Source organism: Ursus americanus, chromosome 6 (genome assembly GCF_024610735.1).
Source record: "Ursus americanus isolate L20-20 chromosome 6, mUrsAme1.1.p, whole genome shotgun sequence".
NCBI lineage: Eukaryota > Metazoa > Chordata > Mammalia > Carnivora > Ursidae > Ursus > Ursus americanus.
The window spans coordinates 27,275,724-27,298,583 of NC_142132.1; the positions used below are offsets into that span (position 1 = coordinate 27,275,724).

Below are 22,860 nucleotides of genomic sequence, written 5' to 3' on the forward strand. Positions count from 1 at the left end.
GAAAAAGAGAAGAGAGGAGAGGAAGAGGAGTGGACACAAAAAGAGAACATGGAAGCAGAGACTAGAAAAGGAGGAGAAGATGAAGGGATGTTCAGCGCTGACCACTGGCAGGAGCCTCCTAAGGAAGATGGAGAGAGGTAGGACTTCCCGAGGGGAGACTCTCAGAGGTGACAGCAAGGAGAGGGATGGAACCACACAAGGAGATCACTGCTAGGCCCTGGTATTCAAGGTTCGCTGGCAGAGCTGGGCCAAAACAGAGGAAGAGGCAGAAGCCCATCTTGATCTAGGTTTCAGAGTGAGCAGGGAAGGAAATGTGTGAGGAATTAGATAGCATCCTTCTGCAAGAAGATTCCTGACCCAACAGAGACAGCTCCCTTGTGCCAAGGAGCCAGGCCATAAGCTCCCTATAGCCAGAGACCACGACTTCATGCATCCCTGTGGTTCTAGCGCTGGGCACGGACTTGGGCATAGAGTAGCTGTTTGATGAGTGACTGAATGAATGACTGGCCTAGACCCCTGGCCAAAGGTCTCTGGACTGGTCACCCGACTGGCTTGACACCCCAAAAAACCCAGTCACCTATCAGGCAAGTCTCATGCATCCCTAGCAATCACAGAATGTGAGAAGATCCATAGCAGGTCGCTGGGAAGACTTGTGCCCTGGGGAGACTTCCCTCCCTGCCACGTCTGCCAAGCTTCTAACAGCACCACTTTCAGCAACACCGCCCTGCCCGCCTATGGTGCCTTTGCCCAAGGGACAGAGAACACCGTCTTCCCAGAGAAGAGCAGCACTTGACCCGGGAGCTGCAGAACGGCCATCCAAAGAAGGCAGCAGAGGTCGCCTGAGAATAGGGACCAGAGAGAGCCTCTAAATTGAGCTCTCCAAGTCAAGGCCTGTCACAGACAGCAGGAGTGGGATCAAATGGGTCTATTGGCCCATGGTGGGAGCTGGTTCCAGAGAAGGCCTTTCCTAAATGATGGGAAAAAGCCCTTGGCCTTTATCTTGATGAGATAAGCCAACCCCTTGTCAGGGTTCCAAGAAGAGGGCTGGAGTGTAGTGGCCACATGTCCTGAGCTTTGCGGAACAATTCTGATTTTTAGTTGTCTTTCCCACTGCCAGGCCATGCTTTTAGATTAAGGTTGGAAAATGTGGTTGCTGTAGGTTTAGTAAGACCTCACCCTGCACCCTGCCAGAGCGAGGAAGGGACCGTGTGCTAGTCAGTCTCTGCGTGTGGAGGATTCAGCCCCGTTCTTCTGCTGTCCCTGACCCAGCCACCATCCATTAGCAGCTCACAGGACTCAGCTTATTACATGCCACTAAATCCTCCTCACAACCCTGTGAGGTCAGGGCTGAGAAACCTGTGTGAAAGAGGGGGAAACTGAGGCAAAAAGATGTTAAGTAGCTTAGCCAAGGGTAGGCAGCTGGTCAGTGACAGTCAGGATTTGAATTCAGGTCTGCTTGTCCTAGAGCCTACCCACTACCTCATTTCACTCTGCTGCCACGGTTCCAAACCCAGGGGCTCAGCTGGGGACCACTTGACTCCATCTGGGGCATGGTCTCCCTCCTAGCAACCCCACTTTTCCTTTGAAAATGACTAGGGGACACTTGGTCCAAATTTCTCATTTTACAGTAAGAAAAACTAGAAGGGGTGAGCAGTGAGCGGGGAGAGGTGACCAGTCTGAGGTCACGCAACTAGGTGGTAGGGCTCTCAGGACTGGAGCCCCTTCCAAGGGTTTGGTCCAATACAGCAAGAGCCCTCTCAAGGACAGTGAGCTATTACAAGTCCTTTTTGGAATAAGGCAGGATATAAGTAAAGTAATTAAACTGCTGAGCTAGAACTTTGATGAATATTTTTCTTTCGGGTGAACAAAGGCTCATATTGTCTTCTCCTCTGACTGCATCCTCTTAGCTGGGCAGTTTATAGAAAGCTTTCACAGACCTTAGGTTATCTGGGGTTCCTAACCACTCTCCAAGGTAGGTAGGGCTTATGATCCCCCTTTTACCGGTGAGGAAACAGGCTCAGAGTAAACGAAGTATAGATTAAATAAGGGTCGGTGGCTAGCTCAAGGGCATATCCACCAGGGAGCCTGGCACCGGGAAGGTGCTCGGTGGACAGCTGAAGACGGAGCAGAGCTGCCTGCCCAGCCAACGTCCAGAGCATGCGCTCCAGCAGTGGTGTCCTGGTCTCCATGGGGACAAAGACAACCGCAAAACCAAAGATCGTCTTGACTGGAAGGAGAGCCACCGACATGGGAAACAAAGGTTACCTTCAGATCATGAGCAACTCATTTTCTTCTCATCTAAGATTTTCCCATATTGTCCAGTCTCTGTACAAGAAGCAATTACCACTACTAGAATCGTTAAAAAAATGTCTTTTACTCCTCAGCAAAAGGATCTGATCTCACTCATTAGCCTTGTTACTTCCCATCTACTCTGCTTCCTGGGAGCAGAGCCTTACCTTCTACTCTGATTGCAGGCCAGGCTTATTCATGAATAGCGTTGTCCAGTGGGAGCACAGCACTTGGGCAGGAGGGAAGCCACTGAAGGCCGGGTCTGAGGGAAGAGGGCTAGACACAGAAGTGTTCTGTCCTCCTGTGTGACCACTTCCTACCTGAAGTCTCAAAGTAGTCACTGCGAGGGACCAGAGAAATTCTTTTGCACTGACCAAAAGGTAGGTGGGGTGATGATTAGAGACAGAGGAAATAATGCCATTTCCTTGGTCAGAAAGCACCAAGGCTCGTCAAAGTCTACAAAACCAAGGTGGGACGAACAAGGGCTACCCCCCCAAATCCCAAGAAGTAGGAATTAGGCATTTGAGAAGAATCCTTTTAAAGTACAGGAAAGAACGAGGCTAACTTCCGTTTTCTTAGCCGCAGTACACATATCTACGAACAAGGAAACCGACCTTACAGCTTTAACGCGCCCTCATTAAATCCACTCAACTTGATGAGGTACTTCTCATTTTTCAGATGAGAGGCAAAGTTATTTGTTCAACGTTATCCAACTAGGAAGCTGCAAAGGCTGGATTTGAACTCAGGACGTCTGACCCCAAAGCCCTCTCCACTCTACCAAATATGCCTTTTGTGTCAAAGATCCTCACCACCGTCATCATCATCATTTATGGACACTATGTACGAGGCAGGCTTGAGGGGCTTTACCCACATGATCTCCGATTCTCATAGAACACTTGCCAAAGAGATACCCTTAGTTTAATTTTACAAATGAGGGAACAAGCGGAGGGAGAGTAAAAAAAAAAAAAAAAAGTGTGCAAGATCACAGAGCAGAGGGGAAGCAATCCGGGGTAAGTCGGTCTTACTTCATTCGAAGACGGAAACTGACCCGAAAAAGCGATACAGGAAGAAAAGAGACAAGCACGGAGGAAGTAGGAACCGTGCGCGACGGGCTTCAGCCCCCAGGGGGCCGGGGCGCCGGAGGGGTGGGGGCTCGCGCCGACTCCGCTCCAGACCGCCGCCCCGACGGCTGGCCTCTGCGCGCCCTCCCCCGCTGGCTCCTCCAACACTACCTTCCCCCTCGGAGGGGTTCACCCCCAGCTGCCAGTTGTTGCAGTTTCAAACTCAATTGTTCTCCTCGGTACTGAGGCAAATGGAGTCATTAATTACCTTCTATCGGCTGGGCTGAGTTCAGAATGCGATCAATATCCCCGCTTGTCATTCAGAGCAGCCCGCCGTGCAGCCCGGGCCCCACCCCCACGCGGCGCCCGCCGTCCCCTCTGCGCGAGCGCGGGCGGGGTCCCTTGGCCCGACCCCGCCGCCCGCCGCCCGCTGCCGGCTTTCCAGGGATTCGGGCAACGGGGAGGGGGCAGCGTAGGGAGACAGGAAGGAAGGAGCGTGGGGCAGTGAGGAGAGAATGGGAGGAAAGGGGAAGGGAGGAAGGAAGGAAGAGGGGAAGCTTGGGGGAAAGGAGAAATAGGAAAAGGAGGAGGAGGAAAGCCGCGCTGCCCTGTGCGGGGGAAGGGCTGGAGAGTGGGCTGGTGGGAACACGGATGTCCAAAGAGATGGGATGACAGTCCCCGTCACCTCCCATCCTTAAACTGGGCAACCTGCGGGAGTCTGCCCTGGCCAAGCCAAGCTCAAGAGAAGGGCATGAAGCAGCCCTTGGAAACAGGACCCAAAGCTTAGGCTCTGAGCAAGACTAGGTTCTGCCTGGCCTTTTAGCCCCGGCAGACCACCTGCTCTCCTTGACCAAGCTCAGCTTCTGAACACTCAGTGAGCTCATGGTAGGGGAACAGTGGGGGTGGCGGCCTGGCCTGCCTGACCTCAGTCTAGCTGTGCCCATTTACACACCCATGTGCCTCTAGGGACACTAAACTGCACTGGTGATCCTAACCTAACACTGGACGAGGCTCGATGTCTGAGCTGAAACCCTGGTTTTGTCGCGCACGTGCTAGGTGGCCTTGGCCGAGTCCCGTGAGCTCTTCTGGATTGGGTTTCCTGGAGTTACGCCAGCGGGTGGCTAGCTCCTCCCGCAGCAGTATTAATTTCTTCTTTCTCTGTGTTCCAATAGCCATCTATCCAAACCTCTATTGTAGAAATAATAATAATAACTGAAATCGATCCCGTTCCTATTACAGTAGCAGACACTATGCGTAACATACAGACACTGACTTAATCCTTACAATAACAGCAACTAGCATTAAGTGTGTACTATACATTAGGCACTCATCTAAGAATTGTACGTATATTAACTCATTTAATTTTCACCAGAATGTAAGCAGGAAGCTGCTATTATTATCCCCATTTTGTAGGTGAGGAAAGGGATGTGCAGAAGTTCCAGGACTTTCCTAAGTTTACCCAGCTAACAAGTGATGCAAGAGGCAGAAGCAAACACAGGCAATATGCCTACGGCAGCTTGAGTTGGTAACCTGGAGAAACCAAGGGATGGAAAGGCTAGGCAACTTGCCCCAAACTACCTACTACAGCCAGCAAGTGGCAGAGAGAGCCAAATTTAGAATCTAGATGTATCACAGTTGTTTTTTTAATGTTTGTTTTCTCCACTAAACTGTGACTATTTTGAAGGCAGGGACCCATCTTTTTCATCTTTGTAAACCTAGCATAGGGCCCGAGGTGATTAAAAAAAAATGTTGGCCGATTCATCTAACAGAATCCCAGAAGCAAAAGTAGATAAATTCTTAACTTGCTTTGCTCAACAGTTTACCTTTTAGAAGAAAAAAGAAGCAACAAGGTAAATCGCTTCTCTGGGTTCAGTGTCATTGCGTTTGATAGCTGCAAATTATCATGGAGATCATTTAATCTGATTCCCTCTTACAGACCCCCCCCAAAGGTTCAGAAAGGTTGAGTAATTTTCCCATGTCACACAGCTGGTCATCTTTAAGATGGGAACTGAGGTTCTTAATGCCCAATGCCCTTTTCACTATTCCAAGCTGCTTAGTTCTGACCGAGAAACAAAAACCGATAAAAGGGAAGTGATGGGGATCTGGGGAGAAAGCAAGCATGTCTAGAGTTGACAGTAGCCAAGGAAGGAGGCATTGGACAGAACCCAACTTGAGGAAAGCAAACTGCTACATGGGGAGGGAAAGAGCAGTCATGTGATCCCATGGCAAGAGATTCTACAAAGGAGTATAATCCTGTAAGGACAGGGTGCTCTAAAAATGAAATGCCACCTGTATAAGCTCAGATAATCAACCTGACAAAGTAGAGGGACTGCAGTGGGGGAGGGGTCGAAAGAGAAGGACATTTAAGGAAAATCGTTGTTGTTGCACACGGATAAGCTTTAAAATATGATGAGCCTAGATTTTAAAAGGACATGTACACTGAACAATGGAAGATTATGCAGCCATTAAAAAATCATGTTTTCCAAGAATATTTAATGATATGTGAAAATGGTCCGATATAATGTTAAATGAAAATAGCAAGACACAAGCTGTATATACAGTAACATTCCAATTTTGATTAAAAAAATTACATATGCACAGAAGGAAAAAAAAGACCGTAAAGAATATATCAAACTTTAACAGTGGTTATCTCTCAGTGAAGAGATGATGGGTGATTTTTTTTTTAATTTACTGTATCTTCCAAATATCTTCCAATGAGCATGTATGACACTTATTATCAGACAAAAGTTATTTTTTTTCCCTCTTAAAAAGGACACACAACAGTTGGAAGGAGGGGACCATAACCAAGGATGGATATGAGAGTAGCATGAACCTGTCAGGAAGACAAAAGCTCAGAACTAGCTGAGACAACAGAAAAGCGCCTTCCTAGCTATGTTTGAGGAGAGAACAAAAAGGAAGGCAGGTTTAGGTTCAGTACTTGAGAAGGGGAGTAAGACAGAAGAAAAGGGAGAGAAGGCAGAACCTCTTGACCCTCCCTCCCCCGGCTTGCCTTCGCTTCTCCATCAAAGAAAAGAATCTTCAAAATGGGACCAGCAGGAGTTGCCCAGGTCAGGAGGGGGCCAGGCAGGTAACTCCTATCTATTTCAATTTACCTAACTTTCCCAGGCCCAGATAATTCATCTACCAGCACCCTCAGGGAGAAAGTAGATAGGAGCCTAAATTTTTTGTTGATAATCCTTGAGAAGTCACAGTGAAAGGGGGAGGCAGCCACAAGGGCCAATGCCAGCTCCCTGCAAAAGGGGGATTATGCAAATAATGCTCTAATAAATTTAAGGCTAGGGTCTGGAAATCTTTTGGAAGAAATTGTTATACAGTTAATTTGTGGGCCCCAGGAAAGAACATGGTGATTCCCTGGAACCTGCACGCACTCACGAAGAAGTTGTGGCACATGAATTAGCTATCGATGCTTAGATCAAATGCCAACCCCACTAAAACCTCCTTAACTGCCCCAGTGGGAAGCAATGGCTCGCTCTCTCTCTCTCTTAAACATTCATCATAGCACTTTATACCTTGATCGTAGCATCTATCACGTTCTGCTTGCGTCACGATGTGCACATTTGTTCCCCACTAGATCAGAAGCTTCCTGTAGTCAAGAGCTGCGTTCTATCAGCAAGTTTTATGTACAGCAGGCACTGCATCTGCTCATCAACCTGCATTTTTTATTGATTAAGGAAATGCTGTGGATGTGGTGAATGTTAACATCTCACCAAGAATCTCCTTCCTCATTTTATGGGCAAGGTGAAGAAAAGTGAAATGGTTGATGGCCGCTGGGCTCAATAGTACCCAAAGCTTTCCTCTACTGCAACAGGGAGGGAGTTTTACACTGGTGGGCCACTGTCTCTCCTTTCTTATAAAGGCAAATAATTATTTTTTAAAAATGTTTATTTATTTATTTGAGAGAGAGCACAGAGGGAGAGGGAGAGGGAGAAGCAGACTTCCCGATGAACAGAGAGACGGATGCGGGGCCCGATCCCAGGACCCTGATATCAGGGTCAGAAGGCAGATGCTTAACCGACTGAGCCACCCAGGCACCGCAAGGCAAATAATCCTTTTTTTTTTCTTTTTAAGATTTTATCCATTCATTTGACAGAGCGAGAGAGCACAAACAGGGGGAACAGTAGAGGAAGAGGGAGAAGCATACTCCCCGCGGAGCAGGGAGTCCGATGTGGAACTCGATCCCAGGGCCCCGGGATCAAGACCCAAGCTGAAAGCAGACACCTAACCATCTGAGCCACCCAGGTGCCCCAAAGCAAATAATTTTTGTAAAAAAAAAAAAAGAAAAAGGAACAAAACCCTACTAGGATGATGCTACAGGAGGCATCCTTAGGATCTTAGGTGGAATTAAGAGCCCAAACCAACAAGATGAAATTCAACAGGGATAAATGGAATGCCCTATGTTTAGGTTAAAAAAAATCCATTATCCAAGTGCAGAATGGGGTAGACCTGGCTTGATAGCAATTGATGTGAAAAAGATCTCGAGGTTTTTGTTGACCACGAACTCAATATGATCTTGAGTCTGACAGAGCTGCTAAAAAAAATCGAATGTAATCTTAGGCTACATTATGGATGCAGAATGTCCAGATGGAGAGTGGCAGTGGTTCTACCGTTCTTGGCATTGGCTCGACTGTCTCTAGAGCTCAGTGTGCGCGTAGGGAGACCTTAATTGTCAAGAATGAATTCAGAGATGGGAAACCAGGATGGTGGGAAACTTTCCTCCAGTGCAGGGACCACATCCTGTGAGAAACTGAAATCCAGCCCCACCCACCCCCTGGCCAAGCGGGATGAATGGAAACAAGGGAGGAAGGGAGGGAGAGAAGAGATGGTGTCAATGGGAGATCTTTACCATCACTCTAAGTGGTGAATATTGTTGTCCCTATTTTAAAGATGAGGATTCTGAGATTCAGAGAGATCATGTAAACAGGCAAAGGTCCCACAGCCAGTAAGGAGTGCATATGGACCCCACATCCAGACATTTGGATTCCAAGGTTTTTCCGCCAACACTACCCCGACTCAGTATAAAGGCAGTGCTGCTAACAATGACAACTGTCCGTGTATGTCCTATGTCCAGGCAGGGGCTGTGGCCTGTCAGGCAGCACTGGGGGAAGGGAGAGCTCTATGTGAGTGGCAGGTAAGACCAGATGACCTTTAAGAATCTGAGACTTTGCCTTGTCACCACCCTCAGCCCAGCCACTGGTCTTCCTCCTCATGGGAGGGGTCTCTGGAGACAGTCTCTCTGCATCTTAGCTACTCCCGGGCTCAAGTCCCATCTCCTGCTTGCTCTTCGAGCCACTTCCCTGGATTCCTATTGAATGCTCAGCCACATGGTTCAGCATTTAATTAATAGCTTATTGTCTGATGTGTGATAGCCTTGCCTTCCCCAATAGATGATAAATTCCTGGAGACCCACGTCCTGGTTATTTGTCCCTCTCATACATCCCAACGCAGTGGGCACTTGGACCCACACTGATACAAAGCTCTCCAGAGACGTAAGTGTAAGTTTTCTCAATATTCCACTATTCACACACCAAAGCAAAACCACAGACTCTCAGCTCTCTGAAATGGTTTATAGGAAATCTGCCCGAGCACAGAGTTATGACCTGAATGATCATTTAGGGCCCTCGTATTTCCTCACCAAACAGCAGAGAGGAGACCTAGCACGCCAGAGTATTATACCAGTACTGGTACTTTCCCCATTCTGAATAAGTTAGCCGCCCTTCTCCCCAAACCCCCTAGTTACCTGTAGCAAGGAAGGGCATGAGCACCCACGGCCAACACGCAGCCAGCGTGAGTACGTGTGACCCATCTATGAAGTAGGAGGGTGAGCAGGTGGAGATGAAGCTGGAGGGAAGGGAAGACCAGAGGCAATGATGGGAGGGGAGCAAGCAGGTATTGGAGAGAGAATGGGAATGCACAGAGAAAGGAGAGGAGTGAGCCCTGGCTGGGTTTGGGTGAATTCCCCAGAGTGATCAACTTTCCTGCTTGAGAACAGGCACTGTGCCTTCCTGCTGGCCGGCTGGCAGAGGCTAGGGCTCCAGGCTCCCTGGCGGCCGGTGGGGAAGGAGGAGCGTCTGTCTGTGCGGGACCCAGTCCTCCTTCAGCCCTGTGTGGGCTCTGAGGGAGGGGCGGGGGCCTCCTGCCTGATGCTGGGTTCCAGCTGGGGCCAGGACCAGTTAGAAAGCTCTCTGGAGCCAGGAGGGAAGGGGGCTTTGTTAGCTCAAAGGACACAAGCAAGGCGAAAAATTACATACCAGGCCGCCCTAAGTATGCTTGTTTAGAGAAACTGCTTGCATTTATGAAGTCTTTGGTGCGGAAAGCAGGGTTGCAAATGACTGCATCAGAGCGACAGTAAAGGCCATTAATTTCCTGTTATGTTTTCCTGTGTTGGGGGCTTTATTAATTTAATTTTACACTGTCGAACAACAGCGAGAGCTGACACTGCCACACCGCCACGGCTGGGGTTTTCTTTTTGTGTGTGTAGCAAGGCTTTGCCTGACATGCAAATCAACACTATTACCGGAACCAATAAAGATGTGTGGCGGGAAGAGGGGAGGGATGTGGAGAGGGAGGGAGGGGAGGAGGGAGGGGAGAGGAGAGAGAAGGGGAGAGAAAGGGCGAAAGCCATCCTTGGCCAGTTTCTGCCTCCCTCCATGCCTGGCATCTCCTGGCTTCCAGAGCATCCTCCACAATCAGCAATTTCTGCCCATCCTTCACTTTCCCTTCGACTCTTCTTCCCTTGACTGTCCGTCTTCGGACGACTGTACCTCTGCTGTCCTCTGTCCCAGCTCCTGGAGGAACTTGAACAGGGACACGATGTTCCCGGGGAGAGGCAGGAGACAGACTTCCCTCCCCACGTCCCATCCCCAGCTAGGGCATGTCCCAAAGCACAGGGGAGGGGCAAGGGAACGCCAACCCCCGGGCCAGAATGAAGGCCTTTACTACACACTCGCCTTTCCTCCAAAGTCAAAGATTCTGGCCCATTTACATATGATCAGTGTATGCACACATGAACCCATGTGCTTGTGCACATGAAGAAACATCTAGAAGGGCAGATATCCCACCTTGCTTATAAGGCCCTCTGAGAGCGACCATATCTTTAACCTTGTCAACCACTCGTTTCCTTTGAATTCCCAGAAAAAAATACTGCCTCTGTTTCTCCTTAAGAGACTCCAGCAGCTGTCTTTAGTAGCGACAAGGTACCCAGTTGGCTTAGACAGAGATAGCAGAGAAAAGGAATCCCAGCATCAGAAAAAAGGCAGCTTCCTGGGAGACCCCATTCTGGTCCCTTTTACTACTTATACCTCACAACGACCGCCCCAAGACGGTCCACACTGCCCCTCACACAGAGAGCTTCCACAGGCTCACTGCCCAGGGGTCCACGCTGCCCTCAGTCCAGTTTGCCATGCCACCAGTCCGCCCGGGGGTGGGGGGAGCCCACACTGCCCATGTGTCTGGGTTGGCCACACCACCAAAGGAGAGGAAGATGGGGGGCTGGGCAGGTGAGAGGCAAGGAAAGTGAAGCTCCTGGCGTCACTCCTACCAAACACACTGTCTACACCCCTCCATCCAGACTTCGCAGTCAGCCAGGACCTAGGGAGATCTGTGTGAGCCCGTGGAAGAGAGAGAGAGAGAGAGAGAGTGTGTGTGTGTGTGTCCACGCATCCCTCGCTCCGTCACTGGCTCGCTCGAGCTCCTGCCCGCACCTTCTGCTTCAGGAGCTGTTTGCCAGGCTCTGAGAGGCTGTTGGATGGAGTCCAGCTCTCACTAGGAGGAAAGCCGAAACTTCATAAACTGCATTTACTTTAACGCAGGTTCCTGGGGCTGCTTCTCCTCGGGCTTTTCTTCCCTCCTCTGTCTGCTCTGTCTTGATCACATTTTATGCCTGCCCCTGTGTGCACTCAGACCTCATGTACGCATACCTGCGTGCATGCGTGTGTGTGTGTGTGTGTGTGCACACACGCACACACTATAGCCAGTGCTTCTGAAAAAGATGAAGGCTCAGGCGGGAGGAGGATGGGCAAGGTGTAAAAGGTATAAAGGTGTAAAAGCCTTGTTTAAAGGAGAATTCCTTGGCCTGGCCCTGGAGGGGCCCCCATGAGATGCCCGTGTACGGTCTCCAGTGGGGCCGAGCACAGAAGGTGCTTTTAGGCAGGCGGCCGGGCGGGTACTTCAGGGAGGGAGGCATACTGACATTTGGTGGGGACAGCCTGATTAGGAGCCACCTGGAGGCTGGGCCACGGGGCTCCAAGGAAGGGAGGGAGAGAAGGCGAGGCCTTCCTGCGGGCTGAGGTCTGTGGGGCCTCCCTTGTCGGGTGTTGTCAAGGCCAGCAGGTTCGGGTTCACCGAAGGGTCAGGATGGTTTGAATTACTGGCTCTGCTGCCACTAGGCTCTGAGGCTCACGATCCGTCTCCCAGCCCCAGAGCCAGGCCCGGCCCTCCCCCCACCCTCCTTGTCTCTGCACCCCCACCCAGGGCAGAATGGGGAGGGTCCCGGAGAGGAAGGCAGGCAGGGAAGCTCTGAGCTCAGGGCTCCTTCGTGGGCAGCCAGCAAGGTCAGGGAGGCTGCTCAGAGCCACTCCTCCGGCAGGCAGCAATCTGGCCTACCCGCCTTCCACACCCTTTTTCTGAAGCGTCCCCCAGGCCCCTGCCCTTGCCAGCTGCCCCTTAGCCTCCCAAGGAGGAGGCACCTGGGAGGGGGAGCCCAGGAGCAGCAGGCCTGGCTCCTCCCTCCCGCATCCAGAGCCGGCACTTGGGGAAGAAGGGCAGAGCTGAGGCAGCGGATTTCTCGCTTGGTGCCCTTGCCGGTAGAGGAAGGAGAACGATGCCTACCTGCAGGGCTGGAAGGGGGCTGCCATGTGCAAGACTGGAGGTGAAGACACATTCTGACATGATGGGTGTGCACGCACGTGCACAGGAGTGCACGGACGCTGGGGGAGGGGGGGGGACCCGAGGCCTTTGCTGGGAAAGTGGGGATACTGTGCTACACCCACCCCAGTTTCCAGTGGTGGAGGGACACAGGCAGCCCCTCCCCCAGATCTGTACATTCTCTCCTGGGGGCGGCGGGGGGGGGCAACCTGTCTGTTCTGGCACCTTCTGAAGGAAAGCCTCTTTTGTGCTAAATCTCAACATACTTCCTCAAACGACCAAATAGAACTCTTTCTCCCCAACAGCATGAACTGGCTGGGAAACCACACTGGTTAATGATCTGGCTGCCAGCCTGCGGTGTAAACACTGGGATTTATGCACAAATTCAGGCACCTATGTCAACCACACGGGTTAAACCCTGGTACTTCCCCACAGAAAAAAGTAAGTCCACGTGTGCACAGATGGCACATAAAATATGGACATAACCTATCCCTGCCTCTGTATAATGATATGGTCAGTATTCAACAGGCTCATGGCTAACAGCACCCAGAAAATTTGGCTAAAATACGTGATCTATCTAAGATAGAAAAACTCCCTCCTCGGGTATAAATGGTCTCATTTCCCAGGTTACCAGGAAGATATAATCGTAACAGTGAATGTGTGTTCATAAGTGGATTTTTTTTTTTTTTTTTTTGGTGTCTTAGTGAGTGCTGACATGCTTGAACCTTAACTCTTTCTCGGACTGGCGTGGACATTAGCCGGACTTTGATGATTTGTGGGAAAACGAACAGAGACTGAGCTTTGTTGATACAGTTAAACTCAGGCACTTGTCCAGACAGATGACTACCTTCATGTAGTTTTGGTTTCTGGACTTTCATAGGACCTGCCTCATGAGGGGCAGAGTCTGTGACCCGGGCTGGGTGGTATCGGGCATGTGAAATCATGTCATTCCAGCCATAATCCACAGAATACCTCTCCTTAAAGAAACTCGAGCTCTGTTCAGCTCCCCTCTGCCAATGTAATGTTTTCTTACAGTGCCTGGCCAGGGTCTGGAGGAGAGCAATAGCTGAAAGAGGTTCTGTGATTTCCGGCCCACTATGGAAGCTCAGGCCAGGGTTCTGAGAGCACACCACCCCAGCTGCACACTCCTGGGGTGGTGGTGGGGGGCGGTATTCATTGAGAAAGGAAGGAGACGGCTGGGGACATAGGTGTGGAAGGAGGAGGTGGTAAACAGACATAACTGTGCCCACGTCCTGGGTTTTGGTTCAGCCTCAAGGTGTCTTCTGTACACCCCTCGGCACCCCTCCCAGCTCCTTTGGGCCGAATCCTGTCCCACTAACATGGTATATACTCCGCAAAACTTCCCTAAGCTCCTCCCATGCCAGCCGTGCTCCGATCGCGCTCTGCTTCTGCCCGTCCTCTGCATCTGGACCAAAAGGCCACGGACAACAGCGCTGTGGGCCTGAGGGAGTCAGGCTCTGGCTCCTGCCTCTGCCTCTCGAAGTCCGACCCGCGCCGTGCCAGCCTCCCAAGGAGTGCTCACCTGCAGCCTTCCCCCATCAGCCTCCTCCACGACTGCAGACACACCCAAAGTCCCAGGGCGGGGTTCTGGGGCAGGGGCAGCCTCTCCTCTACCCCGACACCCCCTTGTCTGCCTTTTCTGACACCAGCACACCTCCCGCTGCCCCTCCAGAAAGAGAGTGGGGAAGAGAGACCGGTGACCAGGGCACGCCTGGTTTACATTAATGAGATACACCGAGTGTAATCCGGCCATGGAGGCAGCCTACAAAAGGAGGCGAGCGCGGGCGGCCAGGAGCAGGCCTGCTCAGGTAATTGGTTTATCTATCTGGAAGCAGGGGGAGCAATCTCAGCACAGACAGACTAGCAGTAAAGTCTCTTCCTTAAGGCTATTTCCTTTGTCTTTTCAATTGCTTGCACATCCATGTGAGAGAGGGAGAGAGTGTTAAAGAGAGAGGGAGAGGGAGAAATGTTAATTTGTGAATTAATGGCTTTTCTCAGCGGAATTGTAAATTCAAATGTCACCTCACACGGTGACACCACGGCTGGTCTGCTGAAGAAGCAATGATAAGATCCCCCACCTCCCTCCGTGCCCCTCCCTCCCCAAAGATAGCTGTGGAGTGGAACATGCTACTTTTAATTTGCAATAACAACACAACAGAGGTATGCAGTAATGACTGCCTTCCTCCACCCTCCTCCTGGCTTCCTTCCCCCCAGTCCAGTTGGCTCCCCAGTTCCCCTCTCCCCACCCGTTTGCTCTTCTGAAACAACACCTCACCTCACCCCGGCTGCCCCCTACCCCAGCCCAGCCAGGGCCCGATCACATGGGGGGGGGGGGGCTTCGGAATTGAAGATGCTGCAACCCTCTCTTCTCCTTCAATAATCAGGGAATTAATGACCCTGAAGTTAAAGTGAGGCTGATACCGAGGCCCTGCCCAGCGTTGGGAAAAAGCCTTCATTGTTTTCAAGCAGGAGGCGGGCAGCAGTGAGGGAGATTCATGGATGGAGATTGAATATGCAATTTTCTTTCACCTTGCCAAGAGCTGCCCCTGGGCTGTGCCTGGCCTAAATTTTTCCTTTTACCATCTCTGCCTTATCCGGCCCTCCCACCTCCCTTCCATTCTTTCCAGAAAATTACCTTCAAAATTGATTTCCACTTTTACAAACAAATATAATGGGAACACAGGAAAAAACTTGGGCCGTGATGAATTAGGGCTGTCAGGTGCTTCCAGGTCTCCTTTGCTTTTTGTTTTACCACCCGATCTATTCTTTGTTTTTCCAAGGGCTGGAAAAAGTGCCCCCCATCCACGGAGTGACTGACCCTCCAGGCCACTGGGGCCTCAGCCCCCAAACCCGGCAGTGGCCCGTGGCGGAAGTGATCCAGGCCCGGAGACTCTGTTAGCCTCTTGGTTTCCCAGTGGAAGCCTGACCCACCTCCTCGTTTCTGCTCCCTGGCTCTTAGGAGCCCACTCTCTGAATTGTCTCTAGCCGCCCCCCCCCCCAGCTCTTTCCCCTGACCCCCACACCATATTCCCTCTGACCCCCATACCTCTTAAAGTCCAGACCAGATGCAAACCTCCACCTCCTCTAATGTGAGCAGGATCAGTGTATACCTCGACTAGAGCAAATAAGAGACAGACAGACACTGAGAGATCCCGAAAGACAGGCAGGTAGAAGACTGGGGACAAGACCCTGAGATTAGGAGACCAGGCTCCTCCTCCAAGGGCTGTGAGGTTTCTGAGCAACAACTTCCACACAGCCTGAGGGCGTAAGGGTTCCCAGCCTCAGTCTCCCCAGCCTTGGGCCCCAGGCAAACCTGGAGGCAGGCTCACCACCGTCCATCCATTTGCCTACAGAATGCAAGGTGATGCGAACGGGGCCCTTGGGGCAAAACTCTATATGCACACGTGTGTCTCAGGACCCTGGAGCCTTAACATACTCAAGCCTGGCCTAGAGCTCTCCCCGCTCACTAATGCTGGTGGACACACACCTGCTCACATCTGGTCGTGTCTTTGAGTATATATGCTACCCAGAAGACTGCACGCCTGCCCAGTGCATGAAGTCCCTCGCCCCTTTCCACCCAAAGATCTCAGAATGGTAGAAAACACACACATACCCACATTTGCACAAACCACATAAAAAACTACATGGTGTCCATAAAACAACAAACACACATTTCCCTAGATAAATAAACTTACACGTGAGAGCGGAAATGCACGGCGATGGATAGAGGGACGGATGCTTCCATGTTGGAAAAGATGGGGTCCTAGATTTATTTACACACATCTAAAATGCCTTTGGACGCTAAGAGATGACACGTGGCCCACCCAGATAACCACAGAGCAAATGACCACGTAGAGATGGACAAGGGTCCCCCCAATCACACATGGGCGGCTGACCTCTTTCCCCGCTCCCTGGTCCCATCCTGGGGAGTTTGTCCCAGCATCAGCTTCCCGCACCAAGAGTAGGGAGCCTGGGCCCAAAAAAATTTCCTTCTGACATGACTTCACTTCCCCTCAAAACATAAACCTGCCGATTGGGTCCTCCCCCGCAGACTCACGGACAACCTGCCTTCCAAGACGAAGTTGGCTCAACGCTATATCCGTGCTTTTGTGTGGCCCTCTCCACAGTCCCCTGAAGTGAGTGCTGGTGACATCTCCGTTTTACAGAGAAGACTGAGCTGATGAAGGGTAACGATTTGCCCGAGCCACTAGGATTCAAACCCAGGTGTGCCTCACTCCAGAGCCCACACCCTTGCCCACTGAGCCACACTGCCCATCCACGCCACTCCAGGGACTGCCTGCCCACCAGGCATCCTCCTCCTTCTTCTTACTGGGTGGGGGTCCTGCAGCCTCCTCTTGCCCGAAGCCGGGGCTCCTGGACTGGGCGGGCGCTGCTCATTGCCACAGCCGAATCCCCTCATTTGCTCCCCATCTAACCTGAGCAACACACTCGGGGACTTCCAGGAGGGAAACTAATTTGGGAAATAAGCCTCTCTTTCCAGTTACGACTTCATCCAAAGCAGAAGGGAGCTATGAAAGGCAGCGACAGGACTGAGCCGTGTGCGGCCCTGCAACCCGCCCCGTCTGCAAATGCAAGAGTGCACGGGTTTGGCACCACTCACCCGCACAATTCATCATGCACCGAATTAACGGCATGCAAAATCACGGCCCCCTGCACTCCCACACACCAAAGGATGATACCAACACACCTCCCCTCACAGATCAGCAGACTCATACCATATGACGTCATTTGGGTTTTGGGACAAGTTATGTAATTGCTCTGTGCTTCAACAACATGCGTGGACAGCATGCTTTGGGCTCGGGCTGAAAGCAACTGGGTGAAGGCAAAGGACTCTGGTTTTTCAGCCTGAAAAAATACAAGAGTCTCTATCTTCCAGCCACATAAACCAGGGCTCACAGCATTCAGGGAAGCAGTGTCCCTGCAAGGGACCCTAACATACTCACCCAAAATTGTAGCCCAAAAGACAAAGATCTTAGCAGGGTGCTAACTGGGGATCTACCTTCTCAGACTGATGGACAGCCTGTCTTCTGGATGCTTCAGGACGTAGCTTCCTCATCTATCCCTGGTCCATCTACCTGTCTCATTCTGGGAGCGCCTGGACTCAGGTAGGTGGGGAGTGTCAAAGCTTCTTGACTAGCACATTTCTCAAAGGAAAGTCTGGAGATTTTTCCATAGTTCTGATAGCCAAGGCATGAGAAGGCGTCTCAAGCAGGCTCACAGTCACTGTCAGTTCCCTTTTTCCCCAGAGTCACAGCTGATCGGCCCTTTACTAATATCCCCACAGATATGATTGCTGCAGATACTAATAACGCTGTCCATATTCCGAGTGCCAGTGCCAATAATGCTCTGGGTATTATCACTGCGAACACCAATAACTACCGCTGAGATTGTCTCCAATAATGCCAGCACACGCTGCAGTGATTGTCCTCGCTAATGCCCACCACCGTGACATTGTTAGAGCTGAAGAATAGGCCGAACTGTACCCAGAAGCAGGAGCGGAGCGGCTTCCTTGAGGACAGAGAGGCTCACGGCTTGCCCTCGGGGTATGGTGCTTCTAGAGAGATGTCACAACGCTTGGGGCCAAAGGAGGGCCAGCCTGGCGGGGGCAGCGGGGTCCTGCTGGAGGGAGACGTGCCCCTCCACTCCCTGGAGGTCGAGTGCCTTGACACGTATCCCCGTTCCCATCCTAACGCCTCTCAGTGCCCCAAGTCAGTTTCCTTGTCGCCTCGGGTGCTGGCCCAGGAGCTGAAGGCCACACCTGGGTGTCTGCAGCCCATGCCTGAGGCTGCCTCCTGCGACCGGCCTGCCAGCTACCCTTGGCCTGACTGCAGACTGGGCTACATCATCTTGACACATAATTATCTCTCCTATTCTTAATCATCGGAGCTGCTCCCTAATGCAAACAGGGCCTGGCTGCTTGGAGGCACCCAGGTTGGGGGAGGGGGCAGGGCTGTGAAAGGTCTGCCTTTGCTCTCTCCTTCCCTCTCCCTTCCACCTGGATCTGACAGGTCAAGTGTGTGTGGTGGCCCAGGGCGGGGGGGTGGGGGTGGCCTGGGGGGGGCAGGTCAGAGAGACTGGCTTCCCTCACAGGTGCTGGCCTCCACCAGGGAAAGGGTGGCTCCACCTGGTCTGGGGTTGGTCAAGGGAAGCGGGAGTCAAGGCAAGAGAACCATCCCCCTCAAAAGAAGTAGGGCCTCGGATCCTCCTTGTCCCCTGACTAGGCCCAGGAGGTAAGTGTTTTAGCAGTAAGAGGAAACTGAGAGCCCCCATGACCCCCCTCCTAGAAGATGCCGACTGCTTCCTGAGATGTCTCTCTGCTGCCATCACGGTCACTCTGCTGGAGGGTGGTCTTCCCCAACCCAGCCCTGCCCTTCTCTCTTCCTGCTCAGACACTTTCAGTGGCTGCTCATGCTTGCAGAAAAAAGTCCAGACTCCTTAAATGGTCCGGTCTTGGCCTGATCTCCTGTGGCCCTAACCTATGTACTTAGCCTTCCCTCCCAGCCTTTCCGTCTTGCCCCTTTATCCCTGCCAGAGCACGCCTGCGTCTTCCCACCACAGCACCTTCTGGTCACAAGGCTCAGTCCACCAGATAGAATTACACACTGCCATTGTCCTTGAACATGCCCCTGACCCATCATTCAGGCCCCTCCTCGAAATGCAGCCCTTCCTGCCAGGTTACTCCCTCCCGACTCTGAGATCCCATGGCCTGCGGCCCAGACCTCCACCACAACACAGATACCTGACGGGCCTTTCTGCTCTCTGGGTTTACATGATTTACACGCCCCACTAGACTGTAAGCTCCTTGAGGACAAGAATCATATCTCGTTCTGCTTTGGGACCCTCTAGCACCAAGCCTTTCTTGCAGCTGATGCACAGGAAAGGTTCACTGAATTGAATTGACTTGGAACAATGAACGTTATCAATTGCAGGGAGGAGAGCACTCTGTTCTGGGCCGGCTGGGCCTGACCCTGGGTGGCCACAGCCTCATGCCAGTGCCTCCCTACCCCTGGCCCCCTCTCATGGCCCATAGGAGCCCAGGAAACAGGGCATGCTTGGTCCCCACTGAAGACTGATAGGGGAGACTACACTTGGGGGGTCCTATGGCCTCCCCCACCCCACCTGCCGGACATCTCACACTCTAAAAAATGAGAGGGCTAGTGGTGAAAGGGGAAACCCTTGGGGCCTGAGGAGGAATCTTCCAAACCACTCTGGGTGCCAGGGTGCCTGGCTAAGGCCGGAGTGTGGGAAGCCCCCAGGGAGAACTGGGACCTAGCGCCTTTCTGGAAGCCTCCCCCTGCCCATCAGGGGCTGCCGCCAAAACAACCACAATGAAATTTAGTGAGTGGCAAAGGCCGTGGCGGCCAAATGGGTTTGGATATTTTGGAAGAAGGAGAAATAGAGCCAGACAAGCTGTTTCCCTGTGAAACGAGGCCATTAGGGCTTCTGGAAGGAGGCCAGCACCAGGTCATCACTGTCTTGCCAGACCTAGGCCTCTCCCATGCTCTGTCCCTTCCACTGGAGGCTGGGGTTTTCACACTCTCTTTGCCCTCAGCCTGGGCCCAGGGAATCTCACTTTTGTCCCTTTTCTCTGTTCCTTATCCTCTAACGCTGCCCCAGTCAAGGGCTTGTCTATGCTTGGGATGGCCATGTGATTTATTGTCCAAACAGGACATTTTTGAGAGAAAAAAAGAGATACTGACTGGCCAAGACACAGAGACAAAAGGCATAAATTGGGACTGTCCAGGCTAATGGGATATACGGTCCCCCTTGATGCTCATGTCTAGAGGTGAGATGATTCTGTCTTTTTTGTGGGAGATACCCTTAAGATCATACACCCTCCCTAGACCAGAAGGTTACTGCTTCCCCAGCAGGGACCACGAGACTGGGACAGGAAGCAGGCTCCAGACGCTGGTGTCTCCGTTGGTCTGGGCCCGCCAGCCCTGCACCCTGGGCCCTTCTCTCATCAGAAGAGGACCAGATGGTCACCAAGGAACCACTCATGTCTCAACATTTGTAAAACGCCTTTTCCCAGGCTCATGGCCACCACTCCTTCTTTGGGTCCTTTCCCCTCTTTCCTTCTTTTCATTTCTCCCTCCCCTGAACTCCCTGCCTAACAGCCTGGCTTCACCTTGAGGCGTTAAAGGGAATGGGGGGGAAGGGCCAGAGAGGAGCCTGAGTGGCGTCTCCTACCACAGGGAAGAAGAGTGCAGAGGGCCCATGTCCAGCTCCCTGAGTGGTTTCAATGGGGGGCAGAATCCACGTGTCACAGAGAAAGGACACCTGCGTCGGCCACATGTGACATCATGCCCCCATCTTCTGATGGGTTGGGACCAGGTAAGAACAAGGGCAGATCAGCCTTTCATCCTTGGGTCAGAGATCAGCTGTCCCCCAACTTCCTGAACCCTCCCAAGGTACAGGGTTCATGCTCCTCCCCTGGCACCCCACTGGGATATTAGAGGCAATCCCAGCGGAAGATGAGGCCTTTGAGGCTGCTGAGCAGATGGTGAAGCTGATGGCTCTCCCAGCAGCCTGCCTCCCTCTCCAGAAGCCAGCAGGGCAGTGGGGGGACCTGGGCTTTGCTACTAAAACTGATCTCACAGCAGAGCAGCTGCAAGGCCGGGCCGAAACCGGAGCTCTGAGTCCAAGGACAAAGCATGCACAGGGAAGCCAAGCCTCTTCCCTCCTCCCTACCTTCATCACGTTTCCTCTTCTCACCATTGGAGCGAGGGATCCCCAGGATCCCGTTGATGGAGTAGGATCCCACTGGATCATTGGAGGCGCTGGAAACAGGAGGGGAGGCCGTGCTGGGAACTGGACGAGAGTAAGGAGGAAATGCCATCAGAATAACAGCTGTGATTACAGGCCAAAGCCCCAAGGCTGGGGGCAGAGAGAAGCAGAGGAAATAAGAGGGATGAGGAGTCCATATTCCCCTTCGTCCTCTGAGGTTTAGGGGGAATGGATGGCTACACACAGGGCACGCTCTTCACTTCTGTCCAGCCCCAGGCTAAGTGGTGACCAGTTAACCCCAGGCCTCTCTACAGCCCTAGAGACTTCGCTGGGCCCTTACATTCACTTCCTGATGGCAACACGAACACTGACTCGATCTACAGAGCGACTCGGTGGTTCTGCAGGAAGCACAGCTCCTAGGAGGCCTCCTTGCAGAGCTCACCAATCCCTGGCGCCGGGCCAACCCTTCTAAACAAACCCCAGCTCACTGTCTCTGGTCTCCTGAGCTGCCCTTTACCAATCCTGGTTCAGAGGCTGTGACTTTCTAGGATCTGTCTCTGACCCTCCAGGAGACACAAGAATGGTCATGATATTCCCCAGAAGACTGCAGCTCCTCTCTCCCAGTTGCTTCTGGTCTCGAAATCGCTTGAGAAGTTCCTGATTCCTTCCTCAGGGCACAGACTAGTGAAAACATTCACTCTGCAGTGATCAACTTGGGTACAGCCCGGCCCAACCCTCCCTCCCGGCACACGCTGTAACACGGCCTCCGAAACAGCAGCTCCTGCCAACTTCAGGAGGGCTGGACCCGCTGTTCTACTTCCTGCTGGTCAAGAGAGAAGGGGACAGCTGCCAAGAGGGGCAGCAGGAGAAGTGTGACCACATTTCAGCCCCTTCCACTCCAGGCCTCAACTATGGCGACAGCAGCACCAAGCACCCTTGGCTCCAAGGGAAGACCATATGGAAGGGGACATTAGCTGGTATTCTGGTGGGCCGGGGTCGTGTCTCCGAGAGGCCACGAGCAAGGATCAGTAAATAAGGAGGCCGGAGCAGCAGAGTTACAGAGGGGAGGGGAGACAGACAGACAGACCAAGAAGAGATGGGTTAAGAGGAAAGAGGCCGTGAGGCGCAGAGCAGAGATAGAGGGACAGATCCAGAGCTGCATATGCAGAGAGGAGAAAAGAGAAAGGGAAAGGCAGACAGAGGAGGAAGGAGAGAGGAGGGAGAGGAGGGGAGAAGAAAGAATTTTAAAAATTACAAAATGCAATAAGAAAGTAGATATGAAAGAAAGGGGCAAGTGGAGACAGAATCAGATAAAAACAAAAGATGAGGCAGGAGAAGGAAGGGGAGAAGAAAAGCTAAAGGAAAATCTTGATTTAGAGAGAGGCAGAGACAGAGAGACAGATCGGGAGCTGCAAGGAGATGTGGGCAGGGAGGCAGGGAGCAGTCCTGGTGAGCAAATCTCTGGGGGAGATCCCGACCTCTAGGAGCTCAGGGAGAGTGTGGCCTGGGAAAGGGGGCCTGGGACCTCAGGTGGGTGGGCAGGTGGGCCACTGGGGGGGTGTGCCTGGCTCTTCTAGGTGGGGCCCCACTTCCTCCCTTCCCTGAGCGCTCTTACCAATGGTGTGGCCAGGGGCAGTCACTCCAGTCCCAGCCCCATCCGGCGTTGGGTGGAAAGGCTGCTGAACTTTGGTCCTGATGATCCTGCAACAGCAGCACGACAGCATCACACATCACACGTCTGCTCCCACCTGCGCCGGCTCCAGCCCAGTCTGCACAGGGCTCTCCCAAGCTCCCCAGCTCCTTCCTCATCCATCTGCTCCCTGTACCCCTGGCCTCACTGACTGCTGCAAGGCACGGG

General features: G+C 52.4%; 1 protein-coding gene across 8 annotated transcripts in view; it reads right to left on the reverse strand.

Moving 5' to 3' along the window:
- Positions 1 to 22,860, reverse strand: part of PAX2 (paired box 2) — an 89,581-nt gene that overhangs the window by 25,041 nt on the left and 41,680 nt on the right. For 5 of the 8 annotated variants that reach the window (XM_087862787.1, XM_087862786.1, XM_087862789.1 and 2 more), the window contains 3 exons: positions 22,618 to 22,703; positions 20,967 to 21,086; positions 15,301 to 15,369 (listed from right to left, as the gene is read on the reverse strand). In XM_087862787.1, the coding sequence (XP_087718913.1) occupies positions 15,301 to 15,369; positions 20,967 to 21,086; positions 22,618 to 22,703 (275 nt within the window). The remainder of the gene's footprint in view (positions 1 to 15,300; positions 15,370 to 20,966; positions 21,087 to 22,617; positions 22,704 to 22,860) is intronic. The other 3 variants (XM_087862790.1, XM_087862792.1, XM_087862791.1) reach the window with 1 other exon arrangement.